Source organism: Seriola lalandi, unplaced genomic scaffold, assembly GCF_002814215.2.
Source record: "Seriola lalandi dorsalis isolate HSWRI2012SDOR001 ecotype SW California unplaced genomic scaffold, Sedor1 jcf7180002054972, whole genome shotgun sequence".
Taxonomy (NCBI): domain Eukaryota; kingdom Metazoa; phylum Chordata; class Actinopteri; order Carangiformes; family Carangidae; genus Seriola; species Seriola lalandi.
Genome location: NW_019525660.1, coordinates 3,306,342 through 3,324,205, shown reverse-complemented (window position 1 = coordinate 3,324,205; position 17,864 = coordinate 3,306,342). Strand labels below are relative to the sequence as shown.

The 17,864-nt window shown below is 39.5% G+C and overlaps 2 protein-coding genes across 3 annotated transcripts in view; one reads left to right on the top strand and one right to left on the bottom strand.

Moving 5' to 3' along the window:
* Positions 1–1,712: 1,712 nt before the first annotated feature.
* Positions 1,713–7,942, top strand: atp1b4 (ATPase Na+/K+ transporting subunit beta 4). Its single transcript, XM_023398157.2, has 10 exons — positions 1,713–1,783; positions 2,331–2,388; positions 2,606–2,674; positions 3,321–3,537; positions 5,115–5,243; positions 5,374–5,478; positions 5,815–6,014; positions 6,521–6,577; positions 6,689–6,781; positions 6,893–7,942. The coding sequence occupies exons 3-10, from the start codon at positions 2,609–2,611 to the stop codon at positions 7,052–7,054; spliced, it is 1,029 nt and encodes a 342-aa protein (XP_023253925.1). The 5' UTR covers positions 1,713–1,783; positions 2,331–2,388; positions 2,606–2,608; the 3' UTR covers positions 7,055–7,942.
* A 3,797-nt stretch (positions 7,943–11,739) lies between these two features.
* The window catches only part of lamp2 (lysosomal-associated membrane protein 2), a 10,276-nt gene continuing 4,151 nt past the window's right edge, over positions 11,740–17,864 (bottom strand). The window contains exons 5-9 of one of the 2 annotated variants that reach the window (XM_087171718.1): positions 17,763–17,864; positions 17,518–17,637; positions 16,495–16,549; positions 16,175–16,345; positions 11,740–12,217 (exon numbers count right to left, since the gene is read on the bottom strand). The exon at positions 17,763–17,864 is cut by the window's right edge and continues 155 nt beyond it. In XM_087171718.1, coding sequence (XP_087027844.1) covers positions 12,075–12,217; positions 16,175–16,345; positions 16,495–16,549; positions 17,518–17,637; positions 17,763–17,864 — 591 coding nt within the window. In that variant the 3' untranslated portion in view covers positions 11,740–12,074. Of the gene's footprint in view, positions 12,218–12,403; positions 15,208–16,174; positions 16,346–16,494; positions 16,550–17,517; positions 17,638–17,762 lie in introns of those variants that run through there. The other variant, XM_087171719.1, reaches the window with a different exon arrangement.

Sequence of the window (17,864 nt, the reverse complement as noted above, 5' to 3'; positions counted from 1 at the left end):
TGTACTATATATGTTTGCAGCCTTCACTTCACTTTATAATTAACACGAAAAAATCCAAGGCAAAAATGAGGGTGAAAAAAAGTGTTAAAATAAGCATAAAATACATAAAAAGTTATTATTGCTATTAGTTTACAACACAGGTCATGGGTATATTATGTCTCTTACTTACCTTGTAATTTAATTGCACTTGCATAGTTTCTATTTTTATTTTCATATTTCAATGATTTTTTTTCTCTCTCTATTTATCTGTACTTATTTATGTCCTGTGCTCCTGCAACACCCAAATTTCAACCAAGATGTATCTTAATCTCATTTAGCCACTAATATGTTGCCTAAATTATCATTTTTAATATTTTTTCTTTATATGTACAGTATGTGTGTGTATATATATGTTTTCTGTGAATTTTCCATCTTTTAAATAATTTCAACTTTTAAGTAGGGTATTTAAGTTATGCTTATAATAATAATAATTATATATATCTTATATTTAATTTATTATATGGTGTAATTCATTAAAAATACTGAATTTAGTTAACGCAATGAATAAATAAATACACAGAAAAAACATTCTGCAGACTTTCTGAGGGGTGGTTGCAATTACAGTGTAAAACATGGGAACACCGTGACCCATTCATCTGACAGAAACATTTACCCCCATAACTGACATCATGTGTCTTTAGTTTGTAAAAGTTCAATATTAAACTCTTGTGGAACTTGCAAATGTAAAGTCTGTTCAGAACTAATAGAGGCATCTCTGTGTTTTGTGTGGGCTGCAAGTAGGGCACATCCTGTGCATCATATACATATAATAATAATAATATTAATGATAATAATAAACTTTGTTTATAGAGTACTTTTCATACAACAGATGATGCTCAAAGTGCTTGACAATAATAGATCCCTTCTTCCCACATTGCTCCCAGGAAGGCTGCACAACTAACTGAGCAAAGCTGCAAACTGTCACAGGCCCCCAGAACTCCAGGCTTACTTTATCTGAACTCATTTGTGAAGGTTTCATTGAAAATATGTTTTGGGAATATGCAGCGTTGAAATATCCAGAGAGGTAAGGGCTATAAAGCATGTCTTGCTTTATAACTTGATCTTGAAAAGGGTCACTGTGTCAAAACATAGTTTGAAGACTGTCATTATAACTGTTCTGTGTTTACATGTTGCATAATCTCAAATCAATGTTTATTTGAATTACCAGACATCAAAACTGTAACCAAATTTCACATTCACAGAGAATAGGAGAAATTAGTAGGGGCCTTGCAGCTCATTTCGGCCCTGGGGACCCCCTACAGGTCATCCTGGCTATGGATCAAAAGGCCTGCCCTAAATGCTCATATAGCCCACATGCAGGTACAAATACAGATATTTAACTCCAGCAAAGTTGTAAAAGTATTTGTAAATCATGATTCTGTAGGTGCATGAAATGAAAGCTTTCCACAGGAGGGGCTTTCCCTGCAAAATGTCCTGCTGAATCTCTGCTTCTCTCCAAAAGTCTTTGTATCATGAGAACAATCATTGGCCTTAACTGTAAAATACGCACATAAACACGCGCACACACAAACAACGTGCACGTTTTTTTGCCGCGCAAATCTCAAAGAACAGATTTTTTCCATGACGCAATTTCTCTTTTCATGTAAAAGAAGAAGAAGAAAAAAAAACACCCTCAGATGTTCCCCCTCTCACTTTTACATGGGGTAACAGAGCGTTACGTGCCCGGAGTGCAGATAGGAGCAGGATGAGGACTAGTTGAACTTCACCGGAGTAGAGCTCAGGGGTAAGTAGTTACTGTGGGGGTGCTGGCGTTGGCAGCAGGTTTAGTACGCATGCATGTGCAGGGACAATACCGAATGACTGATATTTAATTTATGATGCTTTTGTTTCGTGTTAAATGAATCGATCAATAATAATAAAGATAATAAAAGATAGAGAACCCCCCCCCCCCCTGATTGTTCTTGTGTCTGTGTGCACGTACAGTATGCAGCCAGGCAATGATTGACAACAGAGTCTTGTGTTGGGATAAGCTATAAATATTGTATTCAGGCTTTGATTCAGTCTTAGCCCAGCTTAGCAGACAATGGCTGATGGTGTGCGTGTACAGAATGCACTGCTGTGGTCCAGGCCACTGCCAAAACGACTCTGGGACCAAAAAGAAAAAAAAGCACTCTGCATCCCACCCCCAGTTTTTCTCTGTCCACCGTTCATTCACTATGATGCGCGCTTAGTTGAAGGAGGTTCTCCAAACCCGGTTCCCTCTGCACGCCTAAAACTTTCTAATGAAATCCCCAAACACTTTTTGACAAATATTATTTTTTTTCCTCTAGGGGTCAAGAGGTTTTTCGACATATAAATCATCGTTTTTTACTGAAAAGAAAACTTCAGGTATGTCAGATTATTCATTGAAATTCTATTCGTTACAGCTACAAGAGTTATTTCTTGTGTCTGAGTCTAGTTTAAGTTACGTAGATAGCTTGGCATTGTTGTGAAAAGTATTGAGATTGTTGTCGAATTTGACAAGTGAGCAGATGTAAAGATGCGTTGCTCTAATTCAGTGGGGTATGTGTGATGGGTTTAACAAGTACCTTTTCTTTCTGTGAAGAACATGGAGCCCAGTTCCACAGAGGGAGGAGCTGAAGAGACGCTCCTTAAAAATAATCCATCCACTCCTGTAAGTGCTGACATTAAACAGAAAACATCACTTTCTAATTACTTTATTCATTGAAGCAGATTAAGACATCTTTTCCACTAGCACTGACTTTTTTTTTTTTTAACAGTAACATTATCATTAACACAATAATCAAGAGGTTTAAATTGGCACAAAACTCAAAGCTCATAGTAGAATTTTAAAAATTTAACAGCAGATTCTTTTAAAGGTCAAGTTTTAACAAATGAAGTGACTTTTTGGTGACACTCACAAGTGTCCTGTGGCTCCTCTGGGATCTGTGTGTCCTTGCCTGCGGATGCTGAGAGTCAGTGAGTAACATCTGGCTGTCAGAGTCACCCTCCAGCTCTGCTGTCTGCAGCTGCTGCTCCAAGCAGGAGGGTCCACTCAGAGGAGGTCAGCTCTCCCAACGAGTGCCAGAAAGGTCACCAGCGGGTTTATAATTTGCAGAAACAGGGGACAGGACCATCAGTGCGATGTTCATTAACATGCAGTGCACTCTCTGGCAGTTTATATTATCGGTCATACTCGGATCAGAAGGCATGCCATTTTTTTCCTGCAGTGATTTGAAAAGAAAATAGGCTGACTGCAGAACTTAGCAGTTGAGAATATGTGTGGTGAGGGCTTTTTCTCTTCTTCTTCTTTCCACCAGCCTCACAAAGTGATACTCAAACATGGACAAGAGCTGGAAGAAGAGCAGGAGGAGTTGGCCGAGCACCAGCCTCTAGAGCAGGAAGACCTGAACTTTGAGAGATGGAAGCGCAGGCCGATACCCAAGAGGACGCTCCACCAGAAAATAGACGACTTGAAGAAATACCTGTGGAATGCAGAGACCAACGAATTCATGGGTCGCTCTGGAAAGAGCTGGAGTGAGTTGATGAAAAAAAGAGGTTCTGTGTTGTTGGGGTATAGGGGGGGACGTTTGGATTAATGCAAAAGTACTTTATTTATTACTGCATGTGTCCTGTAATTACAGATGTAAAGTTGAGTGCATTACAGTTGAATCGTCTTAAACAGGCTTAAAAGCAGACATGGTGTTTGAATTTCTTTAAAAGAAGCACTCAGGGACAGTTTAAGAAGTGAGAAATGTCTTTCCAGTCCAGTGACTCTGCTCACTGTGCTGTGAGTGTGTGTGTGTGTGTGTGTGTGTGTGTGTGTGTGTGTGTGTCCATGCTCAATGTTTACATAGGTGCATGGACAATTCAGAGTGTCCTGACAAAAACAGACTGCCTGGGGACGTGTCCCCAGCGGGAGCGCACTGTTCCGGTCCTCGCATTGGCCAGGAATCACATTCCTCTACATCTTACCATGCTCTCCACAGCCTCTTTCCCAAAGCCTTAGCGACCTCATCGCTGAACTTAACATGCTTATGGCCCCTCAGTTGCAATGAAACACGTAGAGATGCTCATCTCTTCTTTTTCCATAGAGCTCGCTGCCAAATCGAGCCTTGGAACCCTTTTGGCAGAGGTGACGGACTGGACGAGTTTGTTGAGTCAATGATGATGGAGCAGCCTCTTGGTATTCCAGGGTAGCTGTTATGTGACGCTGTTGAGCCCCCTCCCTCAGTTCCACTGTACACAATGGCAACCATGATCCAACTGAGTGTAGAGAGAATATCCAAGGAAAGTGTGATACTTGCATAAGCTGCAACGCTGGATCCCAGGCAGAGCTAAGAGCACATTTCAGCTACATAACCAGTGTGTGCACACTTGTGGAGGAGTGGGGGCCCATGTGTCTGCTGAAGAAAGGCTCTGAGTTGAAGTCTGTGCTGTGTGTCCTGTGAGACAAGTGTGTAAGAAGGGGCACAATACCAGAGTGGGGTGATTGGGGCTCCTTGGAGCTGGCCGGGCCTCTATGGCTGCAAAAGACCTTCACTACGATGGCAACCGGAGGTTCACTGTGTTCCTGAGTGAAAGGACAGCTGGGAGAATTCTCACTGGGCTGAAACAGAAAGGCCTTTGTGGCTCTGGGGACGCAAGGCTGGCTGCAGCAAGTCCCCTGTGAAATTGTCTGCACAGCAAAAGCCATTTAATTTAGGACACGTTTAGCTTGATTAGTTGCTAATGGACTGTTAATTGAAAATTACAGAGCAATTCTAGTTCTCAGGGTTTATTTATTGGGGTTTTCAAATAAGCTCAGTACAGTGGATTTTATACCAAGATTATTGAGTTACTTGCAGGGCCAGACATGAGGGGGGGGCTCTGCTTTTGTATCAGTAAACAAATCAGTGACTGTCCTGATCAAGGACAGTAGCTGGAGTCCAGACAGACCACATAGTCTGAGAAAAAAATGATTTTTTTTTATGGCTCATTGTTTTCCTCCACTCGGATCAGAGTCATAATCTATTGAGAGACGTGAAGTCTGTTATGTAAGCCACTTTTGCACAAACACTGCATCAGAAACATTCACCCTAATAACTCTTTTCTTTTTTTTACCCCTCTTTCAGGCCTCATCCTTCTCTTCTACGCTGCACTTTATATGTTTCTTGCAGCCATGTTTGGTGGCTGTATTTTTTGCCTCATGTGGTCTATTAGTCCCTACCATCCGACCTTCAATGATAGAGTGATGCCACCAGGTAAATATAACCCCAAACTCAAACCTCTCCTCCGTCACTTTCCTGTCGTCTCTCTCCTCGACCATCCTTCTGTCTGTTGCTTCTACTTGAGTCTCAGCACAGTTGACTGTCTCTGGGTCTCCACTGGCAGGTATGACGATGGCCCCACACCTAGAAGGCCACGACATCGCCTTTAACGCCTCTGATCGCAAATCCTGGAAGAAGTACGCCAGGTCTATGGATGAATATCTACGACGTGAGTCAGTAGTGATTGTGTGGGATCATGTTAAAGCTGGGAGGTCTGATGGGGTTGTTGAGTTTGTACGGGTGCGCAATGAGTTAATCCTCATCTTCATTACCTTTGTCCCCTTTTTCCATTTGGATCTTGCAGGGCATGCTGGGAAGGGAAGCCTCTTTGTGGGCAGAGTGCAGCCATTCAATGCCGTTTTTTTTTTCACACCCCGCTTTTGTCAAGCTTCCTTAATCAGAGGCCTGAGTCTGGCATGGCATTGCTGTTGCAAAGGTTTATTTATGCCCTCCTCTCTCATTCTCCCTCCCTCTCTGCCGCTCTCTCCCTGATCTTCATTTTCAGCATATAATGATGGCGCTCAGGAGAGGAAGAATATTCGCTGCACACAGGACAGATACTTCATGCAGGACGACTTGGAGGAGAGTGCAGAGCGGAAAGCGTGTCAGTTTAAGAGGTCCTGGTTGGGGGACTGTTCGGGGCTGCAGGACCCCCACTATGGCTATTCTCAGGGAAGGCCATGCATCCTCCTTCGAATGAACCGGGTAAGATGAGTGTCAGTCGCCAAAAGCAGTAAAACAGCGCACTTTAAAGAGTACCATGATGTATACCAGCGCGAATAACAAAAGAAGGAACATCAATCAGCAGGCACACAGTGTGTGACTGTACTGCTGAGGCTCATGGTTTTCTCAGTCAGTGACATCTTGTGGCCAATCCAGGGAGAGGGTGACGAGGCATGAAGCCATTTTTGCACCGTTGTGTCTTTGTCTTTTGAATTTAGTTTAGTTAGAAATTCACTTTTACATGTCATTTTAAGTATTTATATATATATATATATATATATATATATATAAAGAAAGAGGTGTTCATGTCCAACCATTGTAGAATTTAAAAAAATGAGATGTTTCAATTTACCAGGTCTTGTCTACCAGACGTCCACTGTCGTCCAGAAGACGCAACAAATACAAACACAGAAACGCAAAAGTCCTTTTTTTCTTTTCTTTTGCCTGCATGTTGACACTTGTCTCTTACTGCTCTTACTCTTCAATAGATTCTTGGTTACTTACCTGGCCATGGCAAACCAGTAAATGTGACTTGTGGAGTAAAGGTACAGAAACCATCAACACTTTTACTTTTACGTCAATAATATTCAACATGTCTGAATATGTCATAATCGTGTCATACAAACAAGCCTGAGTCTAACTTTTTCCTCTTTCAGAGAGGACCACCAGAGGCCTTGGGAGAAGTCCAGTTTTATCCTAAAAGCATTTTTGACCTGAAGTACTACCCATACTATGGGAAGCTCAGACATGTGAGCGAGAATTTCATCACTGTGGATAACCGCTGTGGCACATAGACACTTTTATTTAAGTCTGAAATAACGCCTGTTGGGTGTTAATCTTCTGTGTCTTTTCTGTCTCAGGTAAACTACTCTTCACCGGTGGTGGCTGTGCGTTTTGCAGGGGTGCAGTATGACACTCACATCCAAATTCAATGCAAACTGAATGGAAAGGGCATCGTTAACGATTCACCCACTGACCGCTACCTGGGCAGTGTGACCTTCTCCTTGGAGGTCGGTGCGTAAAGCGAAGATATCGCTGCCAGCAGGATGCTCCTGTGACAATGAGGCTGGAAAATGTACAAGGAAAAAAAAATTATGTTGAACCATTATTTTCCATGAAATATGTAATTTCCCTCTCCTCATCTTTCACTTAAAATATCCGTGTCTTCTGCTGTGAAACAAATTCCTCAAGAAGTAGATATTTACTCTTGTGTTTCTGTTGTATCTTTGTACCCTGAGCGTGTTACTGGCACCTGCACCCACAACAAACAGTGCTGAGCACAGGACGAGTGCGTAGAGTGAGTTACAATTGAATTCCTGATATTTTGTAATGATTAGCAAGATTAATCAAACTAAATTACACTCTGCCCAATAGTTAGCATTTCTGGCTATGCAAATCCAATTATAACTTAAAACATTAATAGGCGATTAGAAATATTGTTTTGTCAGGTTAGATTATGGTTTTGTGTGCACATTTTGTGTGACAAAGTGTACTAATTTGTTTTGCATTATATTTTTCAAACATGTATATTGTAAGAATTCAAAGAAGTATCATGCAAACACTGAAAGCAGGACTTGTACTGTACTTACACAGTAAAAAAGACATAATAAATGACTGCAAATACACTATTAGTATATTTTTGTTGAATAGAGCAGAATTTATGAACAAGTATCACAAGCCACTTCTTGCCTTCTTTTGTAAAAACATTTGCTTTTGAAAATGAAATACTACACAAGACTGATCAATAAAGGACATACTGTACTGTGAAATAGTTTGTGAAAGGTCTGTACCGTTTTAAGTATAACTATTTTGTGGTAGTATTAATCCTGCCTGAACAGTGCTACTAAACTTGGTATCAATGTTGTATTTATTCCTATTATAGTTCTTATAATAAATACAATGTTCTGGTATGTACTGTAAGTTTTCTTCCACATGGGGCTGATAGTCTTCATCAATTGTGTATTACATATTTTCTTAAAAAGCTTTCAACACATCTCAACTCTGTAATTCTCAGTCAAACACTGACTCTCACCAATCTTATGAGAACTTTTAACTGATGACGTTTCAGAAAGTTACACATTACTTCAGTTTTCTGTAAAACATGGTGAAATACAATGGATTTTCATATGCTCTAAATTTATCATTGGTGTTGACAGTAGTTTTTTATAGAGCACAACCCCTCTCAAATAAGTGTGTTTCTGTTTTATAACAGGTTATGTATTAGAGTCTAACAGACCTCGCCTAATAAAGAGAAAATGTATTTTGTAAATGCACAGTTGATATAACAAGAAATACTGCATGTTCTTATTTGGTGTGACGGACGACTGCAGCCGAGCTAGCGACTGTGCTAATTAGCAGTAAAGACAAACTACAGTTGAGGATGATGGGAATGTCATTAATGCAGGTATGTGATCATAAAACAAAAAAGTATTGATGGTCATGACGCTGAATAAAAATGAAAGGGATCACCAAAGTTAGAACAGTTCGTTCTGAGGGGGACATGAATGTCTGTCGTTAGGGTTTCCTCCCCTGGGCACTTTGGATACCCGAGCACACTTTCATGTCGATCCATACCATAGATGTTGAGACATTTCATTTAGCCTTTTTCAGTGTTTCTGCACGGTTCACCAGATTAAATTTAAGACCCTTACAGACCTTTTTGACACCACACTGAATGTAATTTAACACCTGTTTCACAATCCTACTGGCCAAAGTATGAACTTATGATGGGAAACCAGCTGGGACAATAGGGACTACAATTATTTATTATTATATCACATTTTTTATATACTTCCCAGCAGTATATAATAATAATATTATTATATAACAATTCTAATGATATATTTGATTCAATTAATTAATGTGACCTCGAAAAAAATTATTCTTTCTCTTTTCAACAACTGAAGGAAAATTAATCAGAAACTACTTTAATAATTAATCTTTCAAGTCCTTTTTTTATGCAAATATTTCCCCTTGAAATGTAAATATTTGTTGTTTTTATGGTCATATACAATAGTAAATATATGCATGTAGATGGACTGATGGATGTACAAAACAAGAAATAATACAGGAGGCGAAAGATAATATTCAAGACTTTTGTGAATTAAAAATTAAATAAGAATTTTAATACCTTCTATGGCCTTTTTTTTTTTTTTGGGGGGGAAACAAAATTCAAAGGCTTTAAAGACTTTTAAAGAGCTGTAGATACCCTGATTTTACAAACACAGCAATGAACAAGTCAAAACAAGACAAAAACACAACAGCTAACCGTCTGTCTTCAAACTAGTGTCGGTAAATAGTCCGGTTAGTTCATTGACCCCCGTGACCTCCGGGTCAACTTGCATATCTGCCTTCGTTCCAGTAATAGCTGGAGTGGGAGTCAGACCTCTGTGCACCGTTACAGGTTATAAAAAGCACGTTGTCGACCAAAGTCGAATGGACAGTTTGAGCCGTCACAGCAGTTCACTCAGCAGAGGGAACGTTAAGTTTACAACCGTTAACCTTTGTGTTGAGTTCTGTCACAAGACGAACTCATGCTCTTCAACTCCACAGCGTCTGTTCAAAGAACGACAGTGATACAAAACAAGAACGAAACTTTATTTAATTTGTTCCCCGCTTGTGTTGAACAAGCTCATCATGTCACATTCTTCATCAGATGGAGACAAGCTTCAAGCAAGCAAGTCAGAGGTGCACAACAGAAAAGGCACGAAACTGCTGGGGGGGGGGTGATCGAATGAAGAAAACTGAGGATCATATAAATGAAATGGTGTGACGTTTACTCGTCGTCTCCGTACTTGAACTGCTCATGCTGTTCATGTTCCTGCACCATCACATGGAGGGTGGTGCAGGGATCTCACTCTAACCCATGTTTAGTTGCTGAATCCAGAGCAAATGACGTTACATTCAATCAAACTTGATTCCTGGTGACTGATGTAGTTTTAAATTTAACCCAGGTCTGAGACTCACTACTCTATTGCCAAAATTTGCAATATGTTAAACTTTTAAAATGACATAAGATGATAAAGGAACAAAGCTATGATTAATTAAGCAAATACTCACATGTAAATCTTTTAGGAGAAGTGTGAAAATAAAAGTCTTAAATCTTCGAACGTGACAGAAACATAAAGACATAACCTCAAAAATTTCCAAAAAACCTGGTCCCAAAGTGTCTTGATAAGTTAGTGTCCCTTTCATCAAGCCTTAATTAAGTGACTATGTGCAACAGTTTCATTTAGTTTGTTAATACATGTTACGTGATGGTTAAAGAAATATGAAAACAGTGGCGTCTGGGATTCGGGTGACAACAGTGGATCTATTAGCTTGCTCATACATTCACGTCATCAATGTCATTCATTCTATACAAGAGAGTAATTTACACGTATACTATTATACAGCACGGAAAGCGAGAGGGAAAAGCCTCTCTCTCTGGAGGGGGGAGGGCTCTGAGGGGAGGAGGTGGACGGCTACTCACAGCCATAAAATTTAATTTTTTAAAACATGCAGTCTATAATCAAACGATGCAATATCGATCATAAATGTCTTGGTACTTGATTCAGTCATTGCCATCAAAGCAAAACAAAGGAAACCAGTGGGGTGGTTGCTGGGATAAATTTTAAACTGGGTACGAGAAATAAGCTGAAGGTTATTTTTAGGGAGACGCTGCCTCACGGGAAACAGAAAAAAGCTCAAATTTGAGATGCTTTTGATGCACTGACCGGCAGGAAAGTGGTCAGGAAGGTGCTTTTAAGAGATGTGAGGGTTGGAAAGGTGTGAGAGGCAGAAAGCAGCTGGGTTGGATTATACAGACTGGTAGCCAGTGCGACTCTTCCTCCGGCCAATCAGGTAAGAGATAAGCACAAGGATGATTAGGAAGCTGAGCGCCACACCCACTGCAATGGGCACCAAAAAGCTCAAATCAGAGTCCAGGAAGCATTCCTCAGCTGACAGACAGAAAGAGGAGACAGAGACAGCAGGTTAGTGGTTCAGTCAGCAGAAAACACGACTCAGGAGAAGGACACAGAGGGTTAGACAGAGAGGGAAAGCGGCAAGACAGCAGATCAGAAACCTACAAAAAGTGGAATCAACAATTTAATAAATGTCGATTAGAGGAAAGGGTTATTAAATATTCCAAAAGCACAGAAAGGAAATCACTCAAGTGGACATGACTTATTATTCTCTATGAGCAATAAAGGAACAGGCCAATATCTTGGGAAATACACAAAATCATTTTTAGCTGAGAGTAAAAAGAGAAGAGCTTCACTCTCTTCGTTCAATATGACACTACAACCATCGGCCAGTTAAGCTTATCTTAGCATAAAGACTGGTGACAGACAGGAAACAGCTGGCGTGGCTCCGTCCAAAGGTAACAACATCTGCCTGCCAGCACTTCTGAAGCTCACTAACATGTTGCATCTCGTTTGTTTAAACCGTACAAAAATTCAAGTGTAAAAGTGCACAGAAACACAGGTAATTAAACACTGAGATCTGACAGATATACCATGATTTAATTAAATAAAGTTCTGCAGTAAGACGACCTGTATAGCAGCCATTAATAGTTTTATAGCAAACAACTGTAGCTAGTGTGTGTGTCTGTTCTCCAGGAAGCCCTGAGGACCAGCGCAAGGATCACATGATGCAAACCAGCACCAAAATGACAGTGTCTGTAAAACGGTGAATAAATTTTTTTTGGAGCATCAAAAACAACAAATTATTCTCAATATCATCAGATTTTTATCCATTTGGTACGATAACAATTTTGAAAATCGATCTGAGTCGTTTCATTAATAAATAGTCCGAACCCAAAAGCTCAAACATTTAATTTTTACACAGCTGTTTTCATCTGGATTAAACAAAGAAGTGTATTTCCCAAAAGGTTGAACTCTTCCTTTACGAATACAGTCAGGCAGTCAACAGCACTGAACACTACATGGAAACATTAATACAACACATGTTGGTAACTTTTCACAATTAGTTAAAGGCAGCGAGGTAAACAGGCAGCGATTCACTGACTATCCTTTGTATAGGATAAAGATCTGAATTTAACTAGAAAGACTCGTAGCCGGTGGCCATGTTTCTCTTTCTCCCGATGAAATAGGCCAGAAGAACGATAAGAATGAGTACAAGCAGGGCAACTCCGACAGCTATGGGAACAAGGAAGCTCTCCCCATCGGCCTGGCAATCCTCAGCTAGACGAGAGTGAAGAGAGCAGAGAGGTGAATATTTTAGAAGAAGACTTCAAAACAAACAAAAAAAAAAAAAAGTGGTTAATGTGTAGACAGCAGGAAAAGAGAAGTAGCCTGCTAACCAAGAATTTAATGCACAAACAGCAACATAGAACCATTTTGAAAAAGGAATAAACATTTACTCAAGTGTCCAGGACAGTATTGCATTTTTATTTCCATAAATCTTAAAATACTAAAAAAAAAAAAAGCCCCACTTCAATCTGACACACAATTTGAAACCCAATTTATTCTACGTGAGAAAATGGAGATGAAGTCCGCAGTCATTTGTATCCACATATAACACACATTAACTGATCATTAAACAAGATGGTCTTGCAGCACAAATTCCCTTTGCTGAACAGGTGTGTGTGCAATGTTCTCAACTGGACACAGGGAATAAAATAATGAGCCTAATGACACCGCGTTACAGAAATGGCATCTTAACAGTGTTAGTGTGTTAATGAATGTACAAAACAGAAAGTTATCACTGAGAAAGGCACAACTGTCGCTATGAAGAACTGGAAAGAAGATTTATTGAGAACCAGGGATATTACATAACCACAAACATTTAAACTGGTGCTGCAAAACCATCTTTGTAATTAAGGCGACTGAGTTTGTACAAAGCTGAAATACACAAGACGGCAGCAGTCACAAGCAAAAGTCAAATCTCATGTTTGATTTAGAGCCATTATCCATACACACATACAATATCCTGGGAAAAGCTGATTTTATAAGCAACTTAAAAATGCACAAGTTTCTAGTCTTTTTCATCTTCAGTGGAGTTTGCTGTCTGCTTCGCTCCAGAGTCAAACAGTACGCAGCAACTCTACACAACTACTACCGTGTGTCACATTGGCTTTTTCTATTATTACAAAAATACACATGCTGGGGCTTGCCTACATCCCTGACACCGCTTCACTGAGACCTACACTGGTTCAGAGAGTTAAAAAGGCCCTGAAAAGCCATTTTCATCATCTTACGGTGAGTGACTGCGTCCTACATGGAAATACAATTTTCTGCCAAGAGTTTTGTCTATTTCACATGAGATTATTTCATTTATTTCATTGCACTAATCTGGATTTTCTAATTTACAGTTGTGGGTTTTGTTGGCTTAAGCACTCCCACACAGTGCTGAAGAGGCAGATCAGCTGAGATTGTAGAGGAATGGTTTCATATTTTTGGAACTGCTCTTATTTACTTTCTTCATAGGAGGATTGATACCACTCTCCTGTCAGTATACTGAACATGAAGCTACTCGTCAGCCTAGCTGTTTCCCCCATTTCTCTGATTCTTGCTTGATCGGTCACCAATATTTTCAGGGTCTTTAACGTTCCCTGATCCAGCTGCAGCCCTCAGAGCTCAGGCCAAGCCCAGGCCTATACACAGGTGAAATTATGTGACAACAGTCTCGACATAATGCAAAATATAAAGAGCGTCTTAGTGCATTTATATGTAAATATCCTTGTTTCAGAAACATCTGCACTGAAAGCGAACATCTACACAATGGTACTATCCCTTTACTAAACCTAATGCCAAAATATATTGTGGGTGGAAAAAAAAAAAAAATAGTTGACCTTTCTTGTCAGATTTATTCTCTGGTTGGAACATGTGCAAATGTAACAGACCTTTTAAAAGACAGACATTTTGACATGGTTTAGCAGGAAAAGCACAGGTGTAATTAAGAACATTAACAATGGCTTCATTCCATGTAGTTCTGTCAGCTCCAGGGCCTTTACACAGCCAGCATTAAGGCCATTGCAGCTGCCAGGGCTTTTACTGCTTGATATATGTTCAAATGCCGTCTGTGAAAAGGGTCTATTAATGTTCAAGCATCGCAGCCTTTGATTTCACATTCTTAATATGATTGGAGCCACAAAATCAGGACAATAATTCCAATGTTTCTCCTGCTCTACAGGGGCAAACATGGGCTAAAGCATATTTCCTTTGACAACCCTCTAAATGGAGTAGACCTTCATCCTTTGTAATGAATTTCTTGGAGCAAAGCAAAGAGCTGATTTGCCATCTTCCTTTGATTTTTTTGTGAAGGGATTGCTGTTTAAATGCTGTGAAAAAGTGATCATTCGTTTATATCTCAAAGTAAATAATTATGGGAATGAAAAGTCGGACCATAAAAAAGGAAGCAAAAAACTAAAATGTGCACAAAAATTAAATGATGACAAATGCAAACAAAAGGGGAATGTCTGCACGGCAAGTGCAGGATCCCACTGTAACAAACTTAAACTGTCACATATCTTTTGCTAAAAATGTGTGAAAAATCCAGGGACTTTTGTAAATGTAGACGTCCTACAGTACCTGTATAACTCCAAGATCTCCATATGTTGCATTCTAAACCTCACTTTTCATATGACTGTGATTACTTGAAATAAAAAAAAAGGGTTGTGTGGATCTTGCACTTGCTCAAAAAAAAAAAACAAAAAAAAAAACACAACAACAAAAAAAAAAAAACACACAACAAAAAATGAAAGACAAGACATCCAGAAAACAACAAAAAGGAACACAAACATTGGGGGTAGACAAGTTTGGTCCTTGAGAATTCTACCAAACCCTCGATCTTTACATGGATTTTTCTTATTCTTATTTCTTATTGTAGCATCATTAAAAGGTAACTGCAATTCAAAAATGTTCTGAGTGCATTTCATGTCTCATCATGACCAATGACGTCAATACCAACAGACAGTAAAATCTATTTTTCTGACAGTTTTCCCAGCAGATATTTTATTTTAGATTTTGATTTCAATAGATTTTAAAACCCAAGGACCAGGCTTGGGAGCCCCGTGATATTTCATGAATGATTTAAAGGGTCTGGTATCCAACATAAGTCTTTCTTCGACCAATCACGTAAGCGATCACTACAATGAGAATCAAGCCAGCCAGAGCAGCGCCAACAATGATTGGGATTAAGATGCTGGTGTCATCCAATGAACATTCATGGGCTGTAGATAAAAAGAGAGTCAGTCAACAGGTGGAACAGTGATTTTCTGATTAACAACAAGAGAGAGACAAGAGTGAAGCAGCAGAACAGCAGTTCACATTATCTTTAAAGACAGCTGAGCTTTCCGACTGCCCAAATACAACATTTAACCGTCTGTACTCTGAGGCTGTCACACAGCACTGTGCTCACTGAAGAGATTCTGTCGGACGAACTTTGGATGTTTCTGAACCGATCAGGAAAACAGACTTCCTTTTCATGAAGTTGATTCAATGTGCCACAGGCACAAAAAAACAAAAACCAGATGTCACTTGTTTTTCTGCTCTGCTTGATATGTATAAGTTGATCATCATTATTATTTATGCTATTGAATTGGACATAATGATTGTCACAAGTGTAAATATTACACTTTTAACAAATAAAATAGATGTTTAGAATTTAAATAGACAAACAAATTTAAAGCATTAAGTTTTAAACATAAAAACAATCTTAAAATATTTTCTATCGGGAAAAGTAACTGCATTGCAAAGGACTATTTATTCCTATCTCGCACTGCATCGCCATTTCTATTCTCTTGTTCCGTCTTATGCTATTTTTTTTTCTTCTATTTTGTTTTACTTTAGCTTTCTGTGTCTTCTGTAAAGCACTTTGAAATGCCTTGTAGTTGAATAAACTTGCCTTATAATAACTACTAATAACTACAGTTATTATGAAAAAATGACCTTCAAACTAACATCCTGTCTGCACCAATCTTTAAAAATGACACCTAAGCCTTTTAGTGGCACAAACCCTAACAACACAATCCATTTTGTAGCTTCAAGCACAACAAAAATCATCAAGCTAATTTCATCCTGTAATGTCACGATTCAGAACAAAACCACTTTCCCCGGACTCTTTAATATGAAACAGTTTGATCATGGCCTTGTCAACAGTGCAGGGTCTGTTTCAAGAGACGTTAAAGAATAACCTACCTGTACTGAAAACACCCTTTGCGACTCCAAAGGGCTGCACTCGTAGGTTGAAGGTGTAGAGGGTGAGCAGGCCGGTGATGGTGTAGTTCTGCTCCTTGTTACACATGTAGGAGCTGCCGAGAGCCGCCTCCCACAGACTCAGGTTGGTGTTCCCCTCAGAGAACTCCACACCTTCAAATAAAAACGCACAGATACGAAGAAAAACATAAACATTAGCTTTCTTCTGAGAGAGTGGTGCCTGGTCTTTGTGTGTGTGTGTGTGTGTGTGTGTGTGTGTGTGTGTGTGTGTGTGTGTGTAGAGATGTGATTCTTCTAATTACCAGAGCTCATCTTCGTGGTGAAGTTGAGAGCATGTAGACGGAATTTTGCTGTGTCCTGTTAAAAGAAAAATACAAGTTTAGAAGCAGAAGGATTTGATCATTTTGAACAAATGAAAACCTCGCCCTGGCAGCTATCTCAGCTACCAAAGGCAAAGCTAATCACAGCATCCAGACATCCAGGATGCAATCATTTCCTTTCAACCCCTAACCCTTTTTTTGGTGATGAGTGATACTGATATTTTACATTTATCCTTTTTGTTGCTTCCTGTCTAATTCTGTGAAGTTATATAATGTTAGTAATTATGCTGTGGTAAGTATTTATCCTTCTAATTCAGTGACTCCAAATCCAGGACACATGGAGAGATTGTTTTGCTCTGCAAATTTGAAAAAATTAGAACATATTTGTGTTTAGGAAGAAAATGAAGACACAGATCAGATTACAAAGTCGGTGTGAAGATGATCAACAAAAAAAAGACAAGAGAGACTAACGTCAACCAGGCTTGAAAATACAATTGAAAGTTTCCACAAAACCTTCCCATCTAACAAATGGGTAGTTTAGCGGATCTGAAAGGGCAAGGTTGGGAATCACTGATCTAATTAACAAACAACTTTTTTTTTGTTATCACAATCCCTGTCGGCCATGTGTATCCCAACCCATCATCCTGTTTCATATGAAAATTTAAAGCAATTGTTCAAAATTTTGGATAAGACACCGCTTTCACATATGTATGTTAAACAGGTAGCTAGAGCCAGCAGCTGCTTCGCTTAGCTCAGGGGTAAACACTGACCTGTGTCTGTCAAAGTAATAAATGCACCTACCAACACCTCTAAAGCTCATTGATCAACATCTTATATCTCATTTGATTTGAGTTGTTGTTAATTGCTAAGCAGAGAGAGTTTGACTAGCTTTTTCATGATTCCAGTCTTAATGGTTAAGGAACCAGCTGACAACTGTTCCTTAAAAACTACATCTTAAACATATAAACACAAATGGATATTAACAACATATTGTCAAGGACTTACATTGGTGAAGGTGAACATGACGGTCATTGTGTTTGAGGTCAGCTGCAGCTCACTGCTGTTGACTCCGCATGTTCCAGAGACTTTGGTCACGTTGGGCTCGAGGTTCATCTCCTGATATTTCTGTGCCAGAGGGAAGAGAAGGGATTCAAATCAGCAGGGTCTGTGGAAGAACATCTGTACATCATCTGGAAAACATAAAGCTGTAAGAGGATTACAGCGTTATAATTCTGTGTTTATGAACATACCTCTCCTTGCTTGAAACCAATCCGCAGGCCAAAGTTGGCTAACAGACAGGCTGTGCTGTTACCAGACTTGATGCTGTAGTTCCCAGTGATGGGTGGGGGGAG

Excerpts from the sequence above, each read along its gene's own strand:
- atp1b4 (XM_023398157.2), top strand. The coding sequence starts at position 2,609 with ATGGAGCCCAGTTCCACAGAGGGAGGAGCTGAAGAGACGCTCCTTAAA. Across the intron at positions 2,675-3,320 it reads AAAATAATCCATCCACTCCT|CCTCACAAAGTGATACTCAA; the intron begins GTAAGTGCTGAC and ends TCTTTCCACCAG. Across the intron at positions 6,578-6,688 it reads ATGTGACTTGTGGAGTAAAG|AGAGGACCACCAGAGGCCTT; the intron begins GTACAGAAACCA and ends TTCCTCTTTCAG.